This window comes from Phocoena sinus, chromosome 10 (assembly GCF_008692025.1).
Source record: "Phocoena sinus isolate mPhoSin1 chromosome 10, mPhoSin1.pri, whole genome shotgun sequence".
NCBI lineage: Eukaryota > Metazoa > Chordata > Mammalia > Artiodactyla > Phocoenidae > Phocoena > Phocoena sinus.
The window spans coordinates 14796201-14815671 of NC_045772.1; the positions used below are offsets into that span (position 1 = coordinate 14796201).

Genomic DNA, 19471 nt, shown 5'->3' on the forward strand with positions numbered 1-19471 from the left:
TGTGATTCACACTTTTTTTATTATTATTATTATTCTGGTGTAGAACATTATCAATGTCTAACCTTCATTCTAGAGGGTAATTCAGAGGGGGGATGTCAGGAACCAACTATTCCCAAGGTCAACCCTGTCATGCAGTAACCTTTGGGCTACACCACCCCTGGAGCTTTAAATATATCTACCAAAAGGCTTCTGTGAGTGCATTTCTCACCACCACAATCAGAAAACACTAGAGATAGCACCCCAACAAGATGACATCTGTAGTTAAAAAAAAAACAAAAACAAAACAAGCTCCAGCATGAGATTATAAATCAGTCACATGAATGGTAGCCGGCTGTCAGTTGGCCAACCCCTGCTAGGTCTTAAGGGAAATCTGTCATTGGGGCCACCTCGCCCTGGCAAGATGGGGTTAGGTCCTGGAAGAGGGCCGATTGGGTCAAAACGTGGTCTGAGTGGAGGGAACTGTCCGGGTGTCTCCCCAGGCCCAGGGATGAGTGAATTGATTGGATCCCCAACATAAGGAAGGGTTAGTCTTTCATCATATTCACCACCAATAATTCCTGGAGGAAGGAGAGAACTGGGAGGAAAAGGCCTGGGGTGCAAGGGGTTGGGGTAGAATGGAATGGGGTGGGGTGACGACGGCAGGAACATCACATGCCGCCCTCTCTGAGCTTCTTTTCTTTGTTTGTGCCTCTTCTTGTACAGCTATAGAAAAACAAGGACAAGATATGGTAAGTGAGTTGGATATTTCCCCAAAGTTCGTTTGCTTTCATTGTATAGATCTATATATCTTTCCTTTTCCCATACTATCAAGGCAGGCAAAAAAAAAAAAAAAAAACAGTGCACAGAAGAGAACTTTTACCAGTTTCTATTTGCATGAGTAAGGTAGTAGATATGAACACAATGCCAAATGAACTCTATTCTTTAACCACACTGCAACTGAGCAATTGTGCCAATTTAGAGTAACAATACATCCAAAGGAGGGATAACTGAGTGACATGTATTCTCAAGACTGCAATCTAGAGCTCTCAAGCTGATATGCAATTTTAAGTCAGCCTTTTTTGAAAGTGGAAAATTTAAATATTTGTTGAAAATGTCATGCCACACAATATAAAAAGTTAAGGTACTGGCAGGGAAGGGGGTGGGGGGCCAGCACTTATGTTCAATTTCTCACCTAACTTATGTCCCTAATGGACCTCAATTTAAATAACAAAAAAGATGCTATTTTAGAGGATGGAACATATTCCTAAAGAATAGTACTATGTATTTTTTTGTACATATTTGAGGACTTCCATTGAATTTTATTCTCTAGTCCTTCATTCCAAGTTTCTGTGTCCTATCAATGTCTTTTTACAGTGGTATCTGCAAATAAAACAATATAACTTATTCTCTTCATAATTTACTATTCTAGCTAGCTGAACAGCTCAAGATTACTCCAGCACAAAAACAACTCAATTTTTTTAACAACAGAAGAAGGAAGAATATATTAAGGTGAAAACAGTCATTGTGTTAAAGATTCTTTTTCCTGTGTAATTACAAGACACTAAGGACTGAGTCTAAGGTAGAAGTTGAAAACATTTTCATTTACTAAAAATTAGCAATAAATTTAATTTAAACATTGCATTATATCATAAAAAAAGTGGAAAATATGCCCTTAATGTATTAACTCACGAGTTATTTCTGTGCTATGAATATTAGCCTTGGTATTTAAAAATACCTACTTCTTTCCAATCTGTGTCTCGACCTCTGACAGTACCATCTACAAAGAAAAAACAAAAAACAGAGATTTAAAAACGTTTCATTCATCCAACATTAAACCCGTCTTACTTCAATTTTCTATCCTGAAATAGTCTACTTGATCTAATGGACTGTTTGTATTGCAGAGAACACAGAAATGACAGGACATAGGCAAAGGTATATGAAGCTTAGAATCTCTTTACAATAAGGCTATGTTATGATTATTTCTTACTCTTAAAAAAAAAAAAGCCCACAACTTAAAACTTCTGGCAAGCTGAGTAATTAAGACCTCAGTAACAAAGAACCCTTTTCTTGTTAACATGTTATCATGGAAATCACCTCGAAAATCCCGCAGATATAAACACCTCCACAGAAGTTGGTCATTCGAAGCAATACAGAGGTCACGACAAACTGCAGACAAAGACAGGACAGAACGAACATCCAAAAGTCGGAAGATCCGCAGTTTCAGCTCCAATGGGAGGACTACCAACCCAAACACATCTGGTAGGTTCAGTGCTAAAAGGAAAAAGAGGATAGGTATCACTGAGTAAAGAACATCCAGTTTCCCCATATATTCAACCGAAGTTGCCAACTTTCTAAAGAGATGATAAATTAGATGGTATCCTCAATTATCCAAGCTTAAGTTATCTGTAACAAACTTTTGTCCCCAGGTTAACTCTATAACTACTACTAACTCCAAGCCCCTTATTCTCTTTATGTTTTAGTAGAGAAACAAATTACTTTTTAATACAGATCAAATAAATAACTATGACAATTTCTAAATACTAGCCAATGGCCTCCTTTGTTTCAAGCGATATTCAGTACAGCAAAAAATTCTCTATCCAACTATAGAAAATGGATAATTAATTGGCTTGTGCAATTGGTTTCCAATGCTGCTACTTATTAGCTGTGTGCCTTTGGACAAGTTATTTAAACTCTAACTCAATTTTCTCATCTGTAAAATGGGTTAGTAATACTACCTACCTCACTGAGTTGAGAATTAAATGTGTAATTACATACAGAGTGCTAACAACAATGTTTGGCACATAATTAGCACTCGAGTGTTAGATTACTATTATTCGATATCTAGCTGAAAAAGAAGGGAGGTAGACAAATTCAAAAGCAAAACCGAGAAAGGAAAAGAATAATATATTCCGAAGTCAAATGAAAATTATTTTTTCATTATTAGCTCCTTTGAATATATGGGATACCATTCTCAACTAGCAAAGATAATCAAAGTCCAGTAAGGGGTTTTAAAATTCACATTATTCTTTTCCCTCACCACCAGCCAAAGAAGAAAACTATGATTATAATAGCCTTGGCACCATGCAACTTGAGACCTAAAATATCATTTTTCTACATACAAATAGCAGATAAAAGCCACATATCTATCTGTATAAACCTGAAATTATTTACCAGCCAAAAGAATGTGGTGGATTATGATTCTACCCTATCATTTTCTACCCTATAGTTATACTTCCCCATCCCACAGTCCAGGTTTGGCCATTTTCACTTGCTTTGTCCAGTGAAATGTGAGTGCAAGTGGCATATCATTTGTGAACAAAAGCTTTAAAAACCAACACATGGTTAGGCCACTGGTCCTCTCTTCCCTGTGCCACAAGAAGAGCAAGCCCTGGATGAGGACTACTCACCACTCCTCGGCCAAAGCCAAGCCCCACACAGCACGTATGCAAGTGAGACATAAATGTTCACTTAAGATTTTAAAATACTTTTTACTACAACACAAAGAGAAAGCTGATTAACACAAGGATTTTCAGTGAATTATAAACCTCACTGAATTAGCTTCACCATCTATAAAATGAGAGTAAAATCTACTTCAAAGTTGTTAGCATTAAATAAGAATGCATGTGAAATATCCAAAGTACCTAGCACAGAGTTCCAATAAATAGTTTAAAAAAAAAAAGTAGACCAAATTTACAGGCTATACGTTATTTATATATGTATTTATTGAACACTTACTATAGGCCTGACCGTGCGCTAGGCCATGAGAATACAAAAGTGAAAAAGACATATTCCCTGCTTTCAAGGTATTCATAAACTTCGGTGGAGAGAAATCATGTCAAAAATTATTATGATACACTGGATAAAGGGCTATAATAAAGATACATATAAAATGCAATGGAGATACAAAGAGGATGTGAAGAGCAATTAAGGAATTAACATTTGAGCTTAGTCTTAAAAGAGCAGAATTTCCACTAGGACGAGAAAAGAGGGAAGAAAAGAGGGAAGGTTTATGTCACCCTTAAACATATGTGAACTTACTATTCTTTCCAGCCATTCAACCTGTGATGATTTATCATTTCTCACCTTGTCGGGTAAAAGCCAGAAGAGGATACACCAGCTGGTCCTTGAAGAGGCGAGAGAGCTTCTGAAGATCTTTGTATATCTTGGCTACATTTTCCCCTAGAATATTTTTTAAATGAAAAATCAGAACACACACTCAAATGGAAAAACTTGAAATGGTGTTCTCTACTTCCGCCAAACCAAATCAAAGTGGTAAGTTAGTTTTCACAATTCCTACATAAACAGAAATGAACCAAAGTCTCTAGTCGAAGAGGAAGTAATACAATGTGTAACTCTGAAAGCTGAATCATCTTTAAACACATTTTTCCTTACTATAAAAGTAATTAGGAACTTACAAATAAAAGAATAACAGTACCTAGGTACTATAAGCCATAGTAAAAATTGATTAAAATGACTTGTCAAATGGAGCAGCATATTCCTACCCAACATAAAAATTACATATTGAAAATATTCAATATAATCTGAAAACTTGTAATCTAACAGTATTAACTTTCCTCCTCCTTTTTCATTTCCTTTTTCCTTATTTAACAGAAATCAGATCATCTGAGCTATATTCCTGTAATAATTGTTCTTAAAACACAGGTCTCAGGAGTCAAATCTATTCCAATCCTAAATTCTACCATTTATTAGCTCTGTGACCTTGAAGTAATTTAACCTCCTCTAGACCTGTTTCCTGATCTAGAAAATGGGCATAACAACCTCTACTAGCCCCTAAGCAAACATTTTGAGTGCAGTTTTTCCTTCAATAATCTTCAATAATGAAGTTGCATTGTATGGTTTCCACAAAACAGAGATCCTCTCCATACTGGTTAAATACAATGCTAGAAAAATCCACAAAGAGTAATTTAGAAATTATGAAGCATCAGGACTTCCCTGGTGGCGCAATGGTTAAGAATCCGGCTGCCAATGCAGGGGACCCGGGTTCGAGCCCCGGTCTGGGAAGATCCTACATGTCACAGAGCAACTAAGCCCATGTGCCACTACTACTGAGCCTGCGTGCCACAACTACTGAAGCCTGCACGCCTAGGCCTGTGCTCTGCAACAAGAGAAGCCACTGCAATGAGAAGCCTGTGCACCACAATGAAGAGTAGCCCCCGCTCACCACAACTAGAGAAAGCCCCTGTGCAGCAACAAAGACCCAATGCAGCCAAAAATAAAATAAATAAATTTATTTTTTAAAAAAAAGGAAAGAAATTATGAAGCATCAATGGTGTGTGATGTATAAATATAATTCAGTATCCAAGACCCTAAGAGAAACAAGAAAGAAACCGAAACTCTGCAACATTGTCTTAAATTTGCTTTAATCTCATCCAGAAACTGTTAAGTCTTTTGAACATTACCTTTCTGTTTTTTTAAAGTGAACCTCTCAAAGCTTCACCCCAGAAGTTCAATCATGGTTATATTACCTGATTCCTCTTTGCAAATAAAAGATTCTGGCAGCAGCTGCAGTCTTTTCACACTTCTAATCTCATTGTTGATTTTTAGTGTAGCTGTAAATAAGCAACAGAAAGATGATGAAAAAGTTCTGCCATTTCATCAACTGCCTCCACTTTTTAGTGTGGACTTGCGTTCCCTAGGCCCCCATATATAGGAAACACACGTTATACAGACAAACTGCCCTACGCTTATTTCCTTCCCTCACAGCAAAGTCCAAAGTGCAAACCGGCATCACATTAAGTAAAATCACTCTAAAACACTTTTTAAAACTACAGTAAGCACCTTTATGTGAAACCCACTAAGTCTTACCAACAGCAGCTTATTAATAATTGAAAGATATGCAACAAGGCTAATAGGAGACAGTTAAACACAATACAATCATTATTTCTAATGAGGTCACTAAAAACTCTTTATTTTTTATTTAACCCTTGGCAGTGAGTCTTCTCTTATTTATTAAAAGAATCCTGCTAGTTTTCACAGTGTCATCTCTCTCAACTCAGAGGATCAATATTCTTGACATCAACAGAGGGTTCATTTTTAATCCTGCATGCAAAGGTGCACCTCATCTCGTTCCACGAAAGAGCCAGTGATGTGCTCATGCACGTGTGCACTGAGCAGGATGTCTCGGGTGAAGCAAAGATTTAAGGACATACTGCTCCTTTTCAAAGAACCAGGCCTGGAATGGTTCTGGAATGGCTGTCTGCCACTCACATCCACAAGTAGATGATTTGCCAAGAATTATTAAAGGAACAAAGCATCAGAAACTAAGACATTTAGTAGCTATTCTCTATGTTAAGTATCTTAAGACTAGTAAATAAAGATTAATATACACGTGTCATTAAAGTGATTTATAAGAAATTGAGGCAAAAATTACAACCTCATATTTACTATTTGATAGCTGCAACCTTGCAAGTGATGATGTCATATAGCAGTATGATCAGATACTGTTGGCCCTCTTTGTATAAGAATGCCCAGCCAAAAGTTACATTTGCTAACTGTGATGAACTGTCGAAGAGACACTGCTAGGTCCTAGTGCCATCAGTCACGTCCTACAAATGTGAAACACTACTAAAGCTGAAAACGTGAGACTTTTAAATAACACTTCAAAGAATCTAGTGATTAAAAAGAAACAGAAGAAATTACATAAAGGGAACCTAAAACTATCTTTTAGTTCAAAGATCACAGTGTAGGTCAGTGGCTTTCAAATAGACTTTAGCAGAAAAAGCTTTTCCCAACAAAACCTTACAAGGGACCTCACTAAATGAAACAGGCACATGTGTTGCTGCTCAAGGTTCAAGTAGCGACAGTGGCTCTACCAAGCCACCTCCCTGCTCCCATCTCAGCAGAAACTAGCAGCTGCAGAACATGTTGAAAACCAGAGCTAAGACATGTCAAGGCAACTGTCTCTGCTGTATAAAAGATGAGCTGTAATGAAAAATTAAAAATGCAGGCATTCCAATCTTATCATTCTCTCTTACTTAGCTAAAAGGGTGAAGCTCAAAAATCAAACCAGAACAAAAACAAAAGAGTTTAGTCACTCAAATGGGATCTCCAGGATGTGTGATTACGAGACTACTCCATAGACCCCTGGTAGCTGGTATAGATCACTGGATGGCATCTGAGCTAAAATGAAATACAAATATAGAATGTATTGCTAGCCAGTGAAATTTCTTAGTATGAAAGAGAAGAACTATAAAAAGAAACTCTATTCAGAGTGACTTACTTGAGGGTGGGTAGTAGGGGGATAAAACACACACATACTGAGGCCTCAGAACCCTTAGCGGTACTTCTATGCATTCAGAGATGCCAAACTAGATAAAAAATGATCCCAGCTCAACCTCACCTTTCACCATCTCTCAGTTCAAGACCTTGGTTAGTAAAACAAAAATTAAAAAGCCATCCACAGGCATAAAGAAAAAGTATTCTTTAAAGAGATCATATGTAATAGACTCGTTTTACTCCTAGTATCACAACTCCCCCTGGAGCAAAAAATTTACACAGTTAAGACAGCAAAAGAGTATAGCTGCCTCTAGCGTGAAGGCTGCTAGCATAAACATCAGCCCTGTATTCTGTAACCTTTCAGACCCATGTTATCAGTGGGCTCGGGATTAAACAAAGTTGAGAAAGACTCCTAACTGCATCATGATAGCCCATCACCAAAGTGGCTATGAAATTTCTGGAGAGAATCATGTAAAGATTCACAAACTAACAAGCATGACTATGCCATCCAGTTACCATTTATGACGATGAGGTTTCCCAAAGGCACACAGGTGAGAGCAGCAGAGCCACCCTCGCAGAGAGGATGCGTGTACTGCAGCTTATACACGCCCCCCGACCTCCAGTTCTCCGGCATGGACACAGCTTTAGCTTCAGTCCCCTGGGGAGTGAAATGAAAGGGAAACAAATAATGAAGAACCGTATTACTCTCAAAAAGATTAAAAACCCAAGAGGCCCCTAACTTGTCTACAAATAAGCATTCCATACAGTCCCTTTAATAAAACTTATCAAATCATTAATATTTCTATTAATATTTAAAACTTTGATAGAAAATGTTACAATATATTATCTGCCATCAAAACTTTTGTTCAAATAGATAAAATAACATCAGAGATAGAGACTGATTTCTCACTTCAAAGTCTCACTTCTCTGCCTAGCAAAGCCGTATCATTATGCAAGATCCCAGTTCAAATACCACTTCCTTTGTGAAGCCTTTTTCAAAACAAATCTTTTTTGTCATTCCCACTCTCTCACCCTCTAACATTCTGTTCCTATTGCTATTGTTATATACTTCTATTATGTTATTAATTGTATTATAATATAATTTCCTTTTTGTTTCTCTCCCCCACTTACAGACTCCTTGAGGATAAGGACTGTCCCAGTATCTTTATATTCTAATTCCTGGCATGACATGGTGCATGTGTTCAATGATCACTGAATTAGTCTATATACTTGTTACTCATAACATGGCCCACAGACCAGCAGCATTGCTATCGTGTAGAGTATGCTCACATAATATCTCAGGCTCCACCCTAGATCTATTAAATCAGAATCTGCATTTAATAAGATCCCTAGGTATTCTTAAGCACATTAAAATTTGAAAAACTTCTAAATGTTCTCCTCTGTGAATCTCTGGCATCCTATATATGTATGTGTTTCTCCTACAATTTAGCCAATACAGTATAACGGTCTGTATACTTGTCTCTCCCTCCTACTCTTGGACTGTAAGCAAGCTGAAAGCAGAAACAAGGCACTGCACCTGACACTGGCAGACATTTATCAGATGGATAAGGAATGAATGAATGAAGGTAAGCAACTACAGCATAAGAACAACATCCCTCTTCCTAACTGAATCTTACTAGGTTAGTGGCAATTCACAGAACCACTAACATAAAAAATAACCTGGTGAGCCATCTATCTAGTCATGCCCAATCCACACGCACTGACAACATTTTACCTACATACGATCACGTATAAACTTTTGGGTTTTTTTAAACCAAAGTTGCCATCAATTCTATAATACTAACTAAAAGCTGACAAGGAAATAAAGGAGAAAAAAAGAAGGAAAAGAGGGAAGGGAACATTTACTGACTGCCTACTGTATGCTCATCGCTGTGTTCGACACTTTACATTAATACCCAAACACACTTAATAAAGAAATCTAGAACACCACCCCTTTTCTAATGGGAAACTTTTGCTCTCTGTACTCTTACCTGAGGTATGTAACCCGACTCCAACATGAGAAGATGTATGGATACTATCAGGGCATCACTGGGGTTAGAACAGTCAGCTGACTGATACAGGGTCTCTAATGAATGTGGCACTTGCCCTTCCACCGATTCGCTGCAGAGCATTGGTTCTGAGGGAAAGAAACCTGTGCCCTCTTCCGCATCCACGACATCTGGAATTGACTCAGCTTCAAAATTGTGACTAGGCCCTGACTGAAAAGGATAACAAAAACAATGAATTCTTTAAATAGACTTTCATCTTTTCACAGTAAATTTTGTATTCAAAGTGAACTGAGATTAGCGCTCAGAGGTTCAGAAATGGTACACATTTTCAGCAAGCCCTCCTCAACAAATGACCCTGCAATCTGCTCCTCCATCCCGAATTCCTTATCTCCATTAATTCTGGCTGATATGCCAAACACCTGGAAATCATCCTAGACTTCCCCCTCGACCTCATTAAGCGCCACCCCCAATATGATTAGCTGTCAAAGGTCCACTGACTCTATCTCCTAAATATCTCCAAAATCTGCCCCTTCCTACTCCAGCGGTACTTCAGACTCATTTATCTCCTAACCTCCAGCAACAGCCTCCCCAAGTATGCCTTCACTACTCTTTCTTGTCTTCCAATACATTCCGCCCACTGCTGCCAGAGTTCTTTGACAATTGAGAATCCAATTATGTCCCATGTCCCAGCTTAAACTTGCCAGTACTTCCCCTATGCAGACAGCAGCACTGCCCTAAATTGTGCCTTGGAATGTGACCCTAAGTGTTCTTAGGAAAAAAGAGGTCTACAATCAAATAAATATGGAAATGCTACATGACATAGCCACCTAACCTCACCCTCCATATTCACAAAATACACTTTGGCATTATAAAGCTCTGAGAAGTCCAATAATAACAAAGTGTGCATAACATTTAACCAAGAAACACTATCCTCCTTCCTTAACACTCAGCATCCCCATAACACTTCCTTATAATCTCACAGGTTTTTCCTAGAGGCCATGCTGAGAAATGCAGGCTTACAAAATAAAGTCCAAACTCCTGAACTCCTTAGCATTCAGGGCCCTTCATCACCTGATCCCTGACTCTGTATCAACTTCATATTCCACAGTCCCTTCCTCCCCATTCTGGTATTCCCCACCTCTTCAGGTTATAGACTACCTCTCTGCCTTGCAAAGGCCTTGATTATTGCACTTTATCACACTGTATTGCAACTTTCTGATTACATGTCTATATCCTACCATGACCACAAGCTTAGAAAGGAACAGACTACATGTCACCCATTTTTGTAACACCCGTACAATACCTGGCACACAGTAGGTACTCAGTAAATGCTTGTTGAACAAGTGCTGAAGGATAATATCTTAAAATTCTTACAATTTCATGTTTTTGATTTGTTTTCTAATTTACACCACACAAAAATTCTGTAAAATAGGTAAGACAGATGACATCCCCTTTTTATATGTACTGTAATTTTGATTCAGATTAAATAACATAATCAAGGTTACCAGCTAATAAAAATTTGAAATAAACAAAGATCTCGAGACTCACAGTTCAGGGCCTTTAGACACAATACACTGCTTCAGTAAGACTGAGTTACCTATATTAATTTTGCTCAGAAAGACTATTTCCTAGATATGTGCTCAACTCTTAATGCAAAGCACATGCTTCTTTTAAGTTCGTATTTCCATTAGGAAAGGAACAGAGGAAATTAAAAGTACATAATATGAGTGAAACGGTGGAAGAATGTAAGGGAACAAGAGGTTGTTTCTTTCAAAATCCCTGAGGACCTGAGCCCTGATGGCTTATGGAAAAGATACAAATTCATTTGTTAAAACCTAGAGGTTGATGACAATCCATATTACCTAAAAACGATGCTCCATCATATTTTTGAGAAAGGAGAAACTACTTATTAAAACCACTTAACACCTAACTAAATTATGAATTACAGGCATACCTGGAGATATTGCAGGTTGGGTTCCAGACCACTGCAATAAAGTGAATGTATCACAATAAAGCAGGTCACACAACTTTTTTGGTTTCTCAATGCATACAAAAGTTATGTTTACACTATACCGTAGTTATTAAGTATGCAATAGCATTATGTCTAAACAATGTACAGACCTTAATTTAAAAATACATTTTTGCTAAAAAATGCTAACCATCATGTGAGCCCTCAGTGAGTCGTAACCTTTTTGCAATAGTAACGTCAAAGATCACTGATCACAGATCATAACAAATATAATAACAAAAAATTCTGAACTATTATGAGAATTACCAAAATGTGACACAGAGACAGAAGTGAGCAAATGCTATTGGAAAAATGGCACCAATAGACTTGCTCAACGCTGGGTTGCCACAAACCTTCAGTTTGTAAAAAATACAGTATCTGCAAAGCACATTAAAACTAAGTGCGATAAAATGAGGTATGCCTGTATATATGCTCTTTGCTTCTTATACCTAACTTTTGGCCATTTACTACTTACTGACAGTCGTATGGGAGAGAATATATGTGGGAAAAATATTTTAAAAGGTTACCCCAGACTGATAACGACATGGGAGGAAGATATCAGAATCCCCTGGTGAGCTTATCAAACTCTACTCTCACTCCACGAGAACCACTGACGTTCTCTGAACCATCCTGATATGATATAAGTACTTATCATATTCTTCATGCATGTGGAGATGAGAAAAAAATGTTTAGCACCACCTCTCTAAACAGATCATTTGTCATATGTCATTCACAAATGAGTGGAACAAGTATGGAACAGGACCCTAATATTAGGGTCTGATACTTTTTAGCTGATTGGTAAATTATAAAAATCATCTATGTCCCCACTAAGATTTTACAGTCACCCTATACAAGTCGTAGAATAAAAAACAGCACACTTTTAGAATTGAAATTACTAACATGAGGCAATACTAATGTCTCAAAATTTTCCAAAAGGAAACTAGTAAAGTAACCATCATATACACTATGAAAAGTAAAGGGAATGGATCCTTCTACCAGAATCTCTGAATGAGTCTATCATCAAAAAAGATTCAGAAATGTAATTTAAATATCTGACTGAATATTCTTACTCATTCTCTAGATTACTTCTATGAGACAGAATCTCAGAGATACATAATAATTTCTGAAAAGAAAATTCGTAACAATACTTTGAGCTTTATAAAAGCTTTTTTAACTTAATCTCTCTGGATACTATTACTAAAAATCTAGACATAGATGATTTTTATAATTTACCAATCAGCTAAAAAGTATTTTTTAATATCTGTCTATACTTGATGACATATGGGCACAATGAATACTTATAAATATTTAAAGCCTGCAAAAAAAAAGTTAAGTTGACATGATGAATGTACACACACAAAACAATTAACAAGATGGCATGTGTACTGGTATTAAAATATTAAGTAATAAAGTGATTATTTGTGCCATACAAGAAATCAAAAGGCAGAATAGTAAATAATGAGGTGTTTACAAGGCAATAAAGATGATCAATACAAAGGAATTGAAGAAAACTACTGGGCTGCCGTTGGCAGGGCCTTGGAAGGTGGGTAGAGATGCGGACAGGAGAGAGAGGACAGGGAGGGGGTTCCACGCCCGGCGAGCAGCAACAGCAGAGAGCGAAGCAGTCGCTAGGCCGTGCGTGTGTGTGCGCGCGTGTGTGTGTGCGTGTGTGTGTGCGCGCACGTGCGCAGGTGCTTGCTGCGAGAGGGACCGTGAGGAGGAGGAGGAGGGGTCCAGTCTGACTGCAGATGGCAGTTGACAGGAGGGAGGAACAGAAACTAGCCCCCAAAGGTTGTTGTGCAACTGCTCAGAAAGCCTTAAAAACTAGGTACAGGAGGACAGACAACATTTTCCTCGTCTGCGACATGAGAGGGTTGTACTAGAGATATTTAGACTTTTTCAATTCAAAAATTATGAGCCCAGGTATACCTATGACACAGAGTTACCTAAGAGCAGGGGAACAACATAATCAAAAATGTGCAGGAGGGGGCTTCCCTGGTGGTGCAGTGGTTAAGAAACCTCCTGCCAATGCAGGGGACACGCGTTCGAGCCCTGGTCCGGGAAGATCCCACATGCTGCGGAGCAACTAAGCCCGTGCGCCGCAACTACTGAGCCTGCGCTCTAGAGCCCGCGAGCCACAACTACTGAAGCCCACGCGCCTAGAGCCCGTGCTCCGCAACAAGAGAAGCCACCGCAGTGAGAAGCACGTGCACCGCAACAAAGAGTAGGCCCCGCTCGCGGCAACTAGAGAAAGCCCGCACGCAGCAACGGAGACCCAATGCAGCCAAAAATAAATCAATAAAATAAATTTATTTTTTAAAAAAATGTGCAAGAACAAGATGAACCCAGAAAGCAAACTGAAGAACACACACTGGAAGCCTGGAATGGAAAGGAAAAACAGGCAGGGCTTGTTAAGGGGCTGGATATAAGGAGTCAAAAATCATTCCACAGTTTTAAGCTCAGGAAAACAGTACTGCCACTGACAGAGGAGGAGCTGGTTTGGGAAGAAAACATCAGTGCACATATTTTCAAATTTACATCAGCATCTAGAGTCTGAGGTGACAATTTTTTTAATTTTAAAAACTTAAAATACACACACACAGGAATATTACTCGGCCATAAAAAAAGAATTAAATTCTGCCATTTGCAATAACACAGATGGACCTAGAAGGTAGGATGCTTAGTGAAATAAGTCAGAGAGAGAAACACAAATAAATACTCTATGTTATCACTTATAGGTAGAATCTAAAAAATAAAACAAATCAATGCATGCAACAAAACAGAAACAGACTCACAGATATAGGCAACAAACTAGTGGTCATCAGTGGGGAACGGGCAAGAAAGGGATATGGAATATGAACTACTGTGTATAAAATAAATAAGCCACAAGGATATATTGTAGAGCACAGGGAAGTATAGCCATTATTTTGTAATAACTTTAAATGGAGTACAATCTATTAAAAAATTGAATCACTAAGTTGTACACCTGAAACTAATATAATATTGTAAACCAACTATACTTTAATAAAAATAAAGTATTTAAAATAAAAATAAATTTTCTATAAGATTATAATCTGCAGTCTACTGATGATAATTATCCTGATTGGTACAGAATTCAATTGAGCTATTCAGTATGATTTATCAACTACTCTATTTCTTGTCTTGATTTTAATACCCACCATACTGCCATCATTCCAGACATCAGATTGGGCTGCCTGTCCTTGGAACGAATCACGCAGTTGTTCATCCTGCATGCTCGACTGCCTGGAGCTGGCGGCCAAAGAGGGTTGGTCATTATTCTGGAGTGAGGAATGCTCTGAATCTGTGGATGAAGGTAAGTTAGGTGCTGCAATGGCATCTTCAAGAATCAAACATATCAAGTCCCCAGAAACAATCCCATATGAAGCCAAGGTCTCTTCATCTCCAGTGAGGGCATCCTCGTTGTTCAATGTAATTGCAAACCGGGTATCAGAACTGCCAAGAAAGACGGATAAGGATAGTAAGGCTACCTATTACCATTACCCACAATAATACATTTGAAACATACATAAGGTACATGGTATGACCCCAGCAGAACTAATGAAAACAAAACGAAGATAAGAGGAAAGCCAAAGCTTGGAAAAAGTATCAAAATTATTTATTCTTATTACCAAATGCTTAGGTTATAGATTCTAGCCTGGGGGATAGGATCAGTAATCCTCTATCATTAATCCATGTTTTCATCAATTCTAAGATACACACTTTTTTATAGTTTGTCATCTTTGAAACAGGATGCTTCTTACAATCGATGACATATCACAGCTTAATGGACAGCATTTTTTCACTTAGTGTGACATAAGAATGTGCATCTCAGGATTGACAGCAACTGAGATTCAATGAAATATAATATAATTTAAAATATAAATTATATTACATCATTCCTCTGCTGAGAATTCTCCAATGGCTTCTATTTGACCTTGGAATAGAATCCTTAACATGCTCTCCAAAGCCCAACATCTGACCCACTTCTCCTACCTCACCCAACCTCTTACTAGCTGTTCTCCATTCGACTCATTCCTAAAAACAGATCAACCTCACTGCAGCCTTTGGGCCTCTGCATCTGCTCTTCCAGTTCTTCAAATGACTTGAGTCTTTCTCATCATCCAGGTCTCAACCCAAATGTCACCTCTTCAGAGAAGCCTTCCACCTGCCTCCATCACTCTATTTCATTCATCTGTTTTATTTTTATTACAACATTGCTATTTGAAAATATCATATTTATTTGCTTATCCGCTCTCTTCCCCACCCCTACGACTAGGAAGTAAGTTTCATGAGATGGGTACCTTGTCTGTCTAGTTCAAAACTGTATCTCCAGCACTTGGCAAATGCAAGTATTTGTGGAATGTATGCAACCAATAAACATTAGATGGAGAGATCAAGATGAGGCTGAAATCAGGGCTAATTAACAATATCCTTCCAGGACAGTTAGCTTATGGTTCCAAAATACTAGACCCATGTCCTAAACAAATATTCATAACCACAAAAAGTCAGATGAGTGCATGTAGATGACTGAGTATAAATTCATCCCTCCTACTGATAAGTTCAACCTTCTTACTGAGCACCAGTTATAATGTCTTTTATGTGAAAGACAACACAAATCCAAAAACCCAGTGCTAAACAAGCTAAGAGCTCAAATTAGTCTGAAGCAAGGAACTCCCATCCTTTCCGCATCGCAGATTATCTGACCTTGAGAGAACCATCATCATTTCATTACATAGTGGTGAGGAATAATTAACAAACCACTGCAGAACATTTTATAAGACATGTACACTCAGCAATGTTAACTTCATTAACTTTTTGAGAGGTTAACAAAGGATGAAGTCCTTTGAAAATCATGTTGTTTATTTGTTCTTAAAATGCTACATTTTCAAAAGTGCTCCCCATAATTCATTTATGTTTTTTCTTGCACATATACATTTTTTCTTACCAATTAAAGTGTCTTTGGTAGAGAAATTACTGAAGCTTTAAGAACTACTCCTGCTTATTAGAAAATAAGTAGCGATGCCTCTGTTTTCAAATGTGTTGATAAATGTTGAAAATCTGCCAACTACCCAGAAAAACAACATCCCATTTTTAGCAGAAAAACACCTCAAATGAACTATGTTTTTATGGATCATTTGTCACAGCACAAGGTTGTTTTTTTTAATGGTATCTAGCACAATGTTTGTTCAAATATCGATTTGTAAAAAAGGTAAAGAAATGTCTGCTTACTAAAATGTCAGCCTCCCCTTTAGAAAAAGGGAAGAGCTATTTCTAGAGTAATATATGGTTTTCCAGGAGAGTCGTTATTGATCCTGTTTTCTGAAACTGTGAAAAAAAAAAAATTTTTCATCAGGAACTGCGACCCTAGAAACTCCAGGCCTTTGAGAATTATTTTATGACAATCCCAGATCCACTTGCTCAGCAAGGACACTTTAAAAGTAATAATATCATATGGACACGTTTTTAAACTGCCCATTTATTATAAAATGAACATACTTTCAGAAGAATGAATTTACTTTCACAAGCTGAAGCTTAACATTCCTTCCAGTTAACCAGCCTCGACTGTAAAAACAAACCTGAAAGCGAAACTAACTTGGGCTCTTGGGTAAACAAAGCATCATATTGCGTTTCACATCCTTTCCAGAGTGTCCCACCTAATTAAAAAATAATAAAATATATATACATATATATGAAAGTAAAAAGAGAAGTTAATTTTGACAATTTGTGGTGGGGTAATGACGCCAGCATACAAAACACTTAGGTTTAACAACAAGAAAAAAACAACAGGATGTCAATTAATATAATGCCTAAAAGGAGTTATGTCAATGCCTCATTTTCCGTATTTATGTTTTTAATTTGGAGGAAAAAAGGCTGACTTTGAATGCAGTATTGTCTTAACCTGAAAAATGAAAGGATGAGACGTTCATAATACGGCCTCATTTTACCGAATTCCCTAAAAATAAAATGTAAGTTTATAAAAGTCTTATGAAAGGAACCATTTAATTAACAGAAAGGTTTTCTTTTGAAGAATTCATCTAAAAAGCCCCAAAGAACATCTTTTTTATTTTTTCTCAGCACACTCAAATTCCAATTCGGTAGCTCAGTATTTGAAGAGGACCACCCTTAACGTTTGTCCCGCTACTCCCAGATTACTGACCCCAGGATACCCTTTTGGAAACAAAGCAGCCTCGTCTGCAGCCCCATAAATAACAGAATTTGATCCATTACTTCTCAATGTCACTGCCCCCAAACTGCAAGCTCTCCAGGGTCATCATAAGGCCAACGTTTTCCATAGTTTTCATCCAAAAAGAAAAAAAAAAGCAACATCTTGCCCAGGAAAATATTATTATTTGAAACAGACCGACACACTGCACTTTGTAAAACTGCAGCTGGGAAGTCAAAGTGCCCACAGCGGCGCCTGGCACGTAAACACTTAACGGAGTCTTAAGGTGACTGCAGCCTGAAAGCAGCGGTACCAGGTTACAGGTGGCCTCGGATGGAGGGCAGGTTTCTAACTCCTTCTAGTACTTTCCAAACTTTTTCACTGAAATATTCCGACAGCTGGAGATGGTGAACTTAAACCCCTGAGAGCCTCGAAAGGTTTAACCCAAGCCAAATCCATAATTTCCAACCTTACATTTCAAAGGACGTGAGAATTTTGCATCCTAGCCTATCCCTAGATTCGTTTACTGCAAACACGGAAGCGAAGCCTCACCCTGGAGGGGATCGGAGCCCCCGAGACGCCGGGCCATGACCTCTGGGAGCCGGGACCCCGCACGCTGCAGCCCCAGCGCCCGCTAGCCGCCCGGCCTGCGCGTCACAGTGCAGGACCGCTGGCCCCGCGACGCCCAGCTCGCCGCCCGGCCTCACGTGACAGCTCGGGGCGTGCCCGCGCCACCCGGCGCTCCTCCCCGACCCGCCGCGCGCGCCCCCGCCTCTCGCGTACCTGTACCCCCAGGTGGGCAGCAGGGCCTGCCTCAGGTGCGCGCGCAGCTGCCCCAGCGTTGGCTCCGCTTGGGGCATCTCCAGCGGCCAGGTCCGCTTCTGAAGCCGGACCCGCAGCTTCATGGCGGCCGCAGGAGGGCCCAGGGGCCGGGACCCCGAGGCGGCGACGGTGACGACGGCGCGGCTGGTCAGCTCCCGCCTCAAGCGGCGGCGGCCCCGGAGCGGCGACTGCCGGAGCTATGCGGATGCTGAGGTGTAACGGCGTGAAGGCCCCGCCAGGCCGGTCTCTGGAACATGAGTGCCCCACCCCCTCTCTTGAGGGCGCCCCCTGGAGCCCACCCCGCGAGCAGGCTGCTGGTGGCCTGCGTGGACCTAGGCCGCTCGGGAACTCGCGATCGATGACTCGGCGCGCGACAGCGGCCCCTGGGCGCCCTAGGAGCACACTGCGCAAGCGCCCAGACTGCCGCAAGGAGCGGGTGTCGGGGCTCTTCTGGTTTGTCGCTGTGTCACCTCTCTCCAGTTGTGCCTGGAGAACGTTAACGCTGAAAGGGATGCTACAGGCAAAACTACTCGCCACTCCGCAAGGCCCAGGTGTACCTGGTTCTTACCCCATTTCCGCCGTGGTGCCCGGCTCCAGCACCATACGCTCTGAGAAACCTTAGGTTGAGCCCAGGCTCTGGTAGTTTCTCCCCTTACAGCAAAATTAAAACAGCTTGTAGTCAGTGATCTGTGTCGAAGAGTATATTAGTAATCTGTCGCTGCATAACAATCACCCCAAAGCTTAACAGCTTAAGACAACAAACATTTATTGTCCCACAGATTCTCTACAGTGCAGGAGTTTGGGCTTGGCTTGGCTGTTTGGTTGTGTCGTGGTCTCTGATGAGATTACAGTCAAGGTGTAGGTCAGGGCTGGAGTATCTCAATCACATGACTGTTGGCGGAGGCCTCGGCTTTTCACTGCATGGACCTCCCTATCGGGCCACTTGGGTGTCCCAGTGACATCCTCACTTCCCACAAAGCCGGTGATCCCAGAGAGACCAAGGCAGAAGCCACAATGTCTTTAATGATCTCACCTCAGTAGTTACACACCATCACTTCACTCACATTCTGTTGATCACAATCCAAGCCTTCAGTGTGGGAGAATCAACACAAAGGGCTGAGTACCAAGAGACAGGGATCATTGGGGGCCATCTGGGAGTCTGGCTACCACAGAGGGCTTGGCAATAATGATGAGGATGATGACTTAGGTGAGGAAGAAAGTATCATCAAGTTT

The 19471-nt window shown here is 39.7% G+C and overlaps 1 protein-coding gene across 4 annotated transcripts; it reads right to left on the reverse strand.

Annotated features, from left to right (window-relative positions):
* FBXO7 (F-box protein 7) lies at nt 1–18601 on the reverse strand. 4 transcript variants are annotated; one of them, XM_032646266.1, is made up of 9 exons: nt 18200–18601; nt 14412–14706; nt 9207–9434; nt 7732–7873; nt 5466–5549; nt 4063–4158; nt 2074–2250; nt 1719–1756; nt 1–702 (listed from the first exon to the last, which is right to left on the reverse strand). In XM_032646266.1, the coding sequence occupies exons 1-9, from the start codon at nt 18319–18321 to the stop codon at nt 313–315; spliced, it is 1572 nt and encodes a 523-aa protein (XP_032502157.1). In that variant the 5' UTR covers nt 18322–18601; the 3' UTR covers nt 1–312. The 4 variants fall into 4 exon arrangements, with proteins under 4 accessions (XP_032502157.1, XP_032502158.1, XP_032502159.1 ...); XM_032646267.1 differs by lacking the exon at nt 18200–18601 and adding an exon at nt 17969–18121 and having other exon boundaries at nt 2–702; nt 14412–14554; XM_032646268.1 differs by lacking the exon at nt 18200–18601 and adding an exon at nt 17891–17906 and having other exon boundaries at nt 2–702.
* Between the last annotated feature and the right edge of the window lie 870 nt (nt 18602–19471).

Bases quoted from the DNA above. Each gene is read 5' to 3' on its own strand.
- FBXO7 (XM_032646266.1), bottom strand. From the start codon at position 18,321: ATGAAGCTGCGGGTCCGGCTTCAGAAGCGGACCTGGCCGCTGGAGATG. The intron at 7,874-9,206 runs GTAAGAGTACAG...TTCACTCCCCAG, and splicing joins AGTCGGGTTACATACCTCAG to GGGACTGAAGCTAAAGCTGT. The intron at 703-1,718 runs GTAGGTATTTTT...GTTTTTCTATAG, and splicing joins GAGACACAGATTGGAAAGAA to CTGTACAAGAAGAGGCACAA.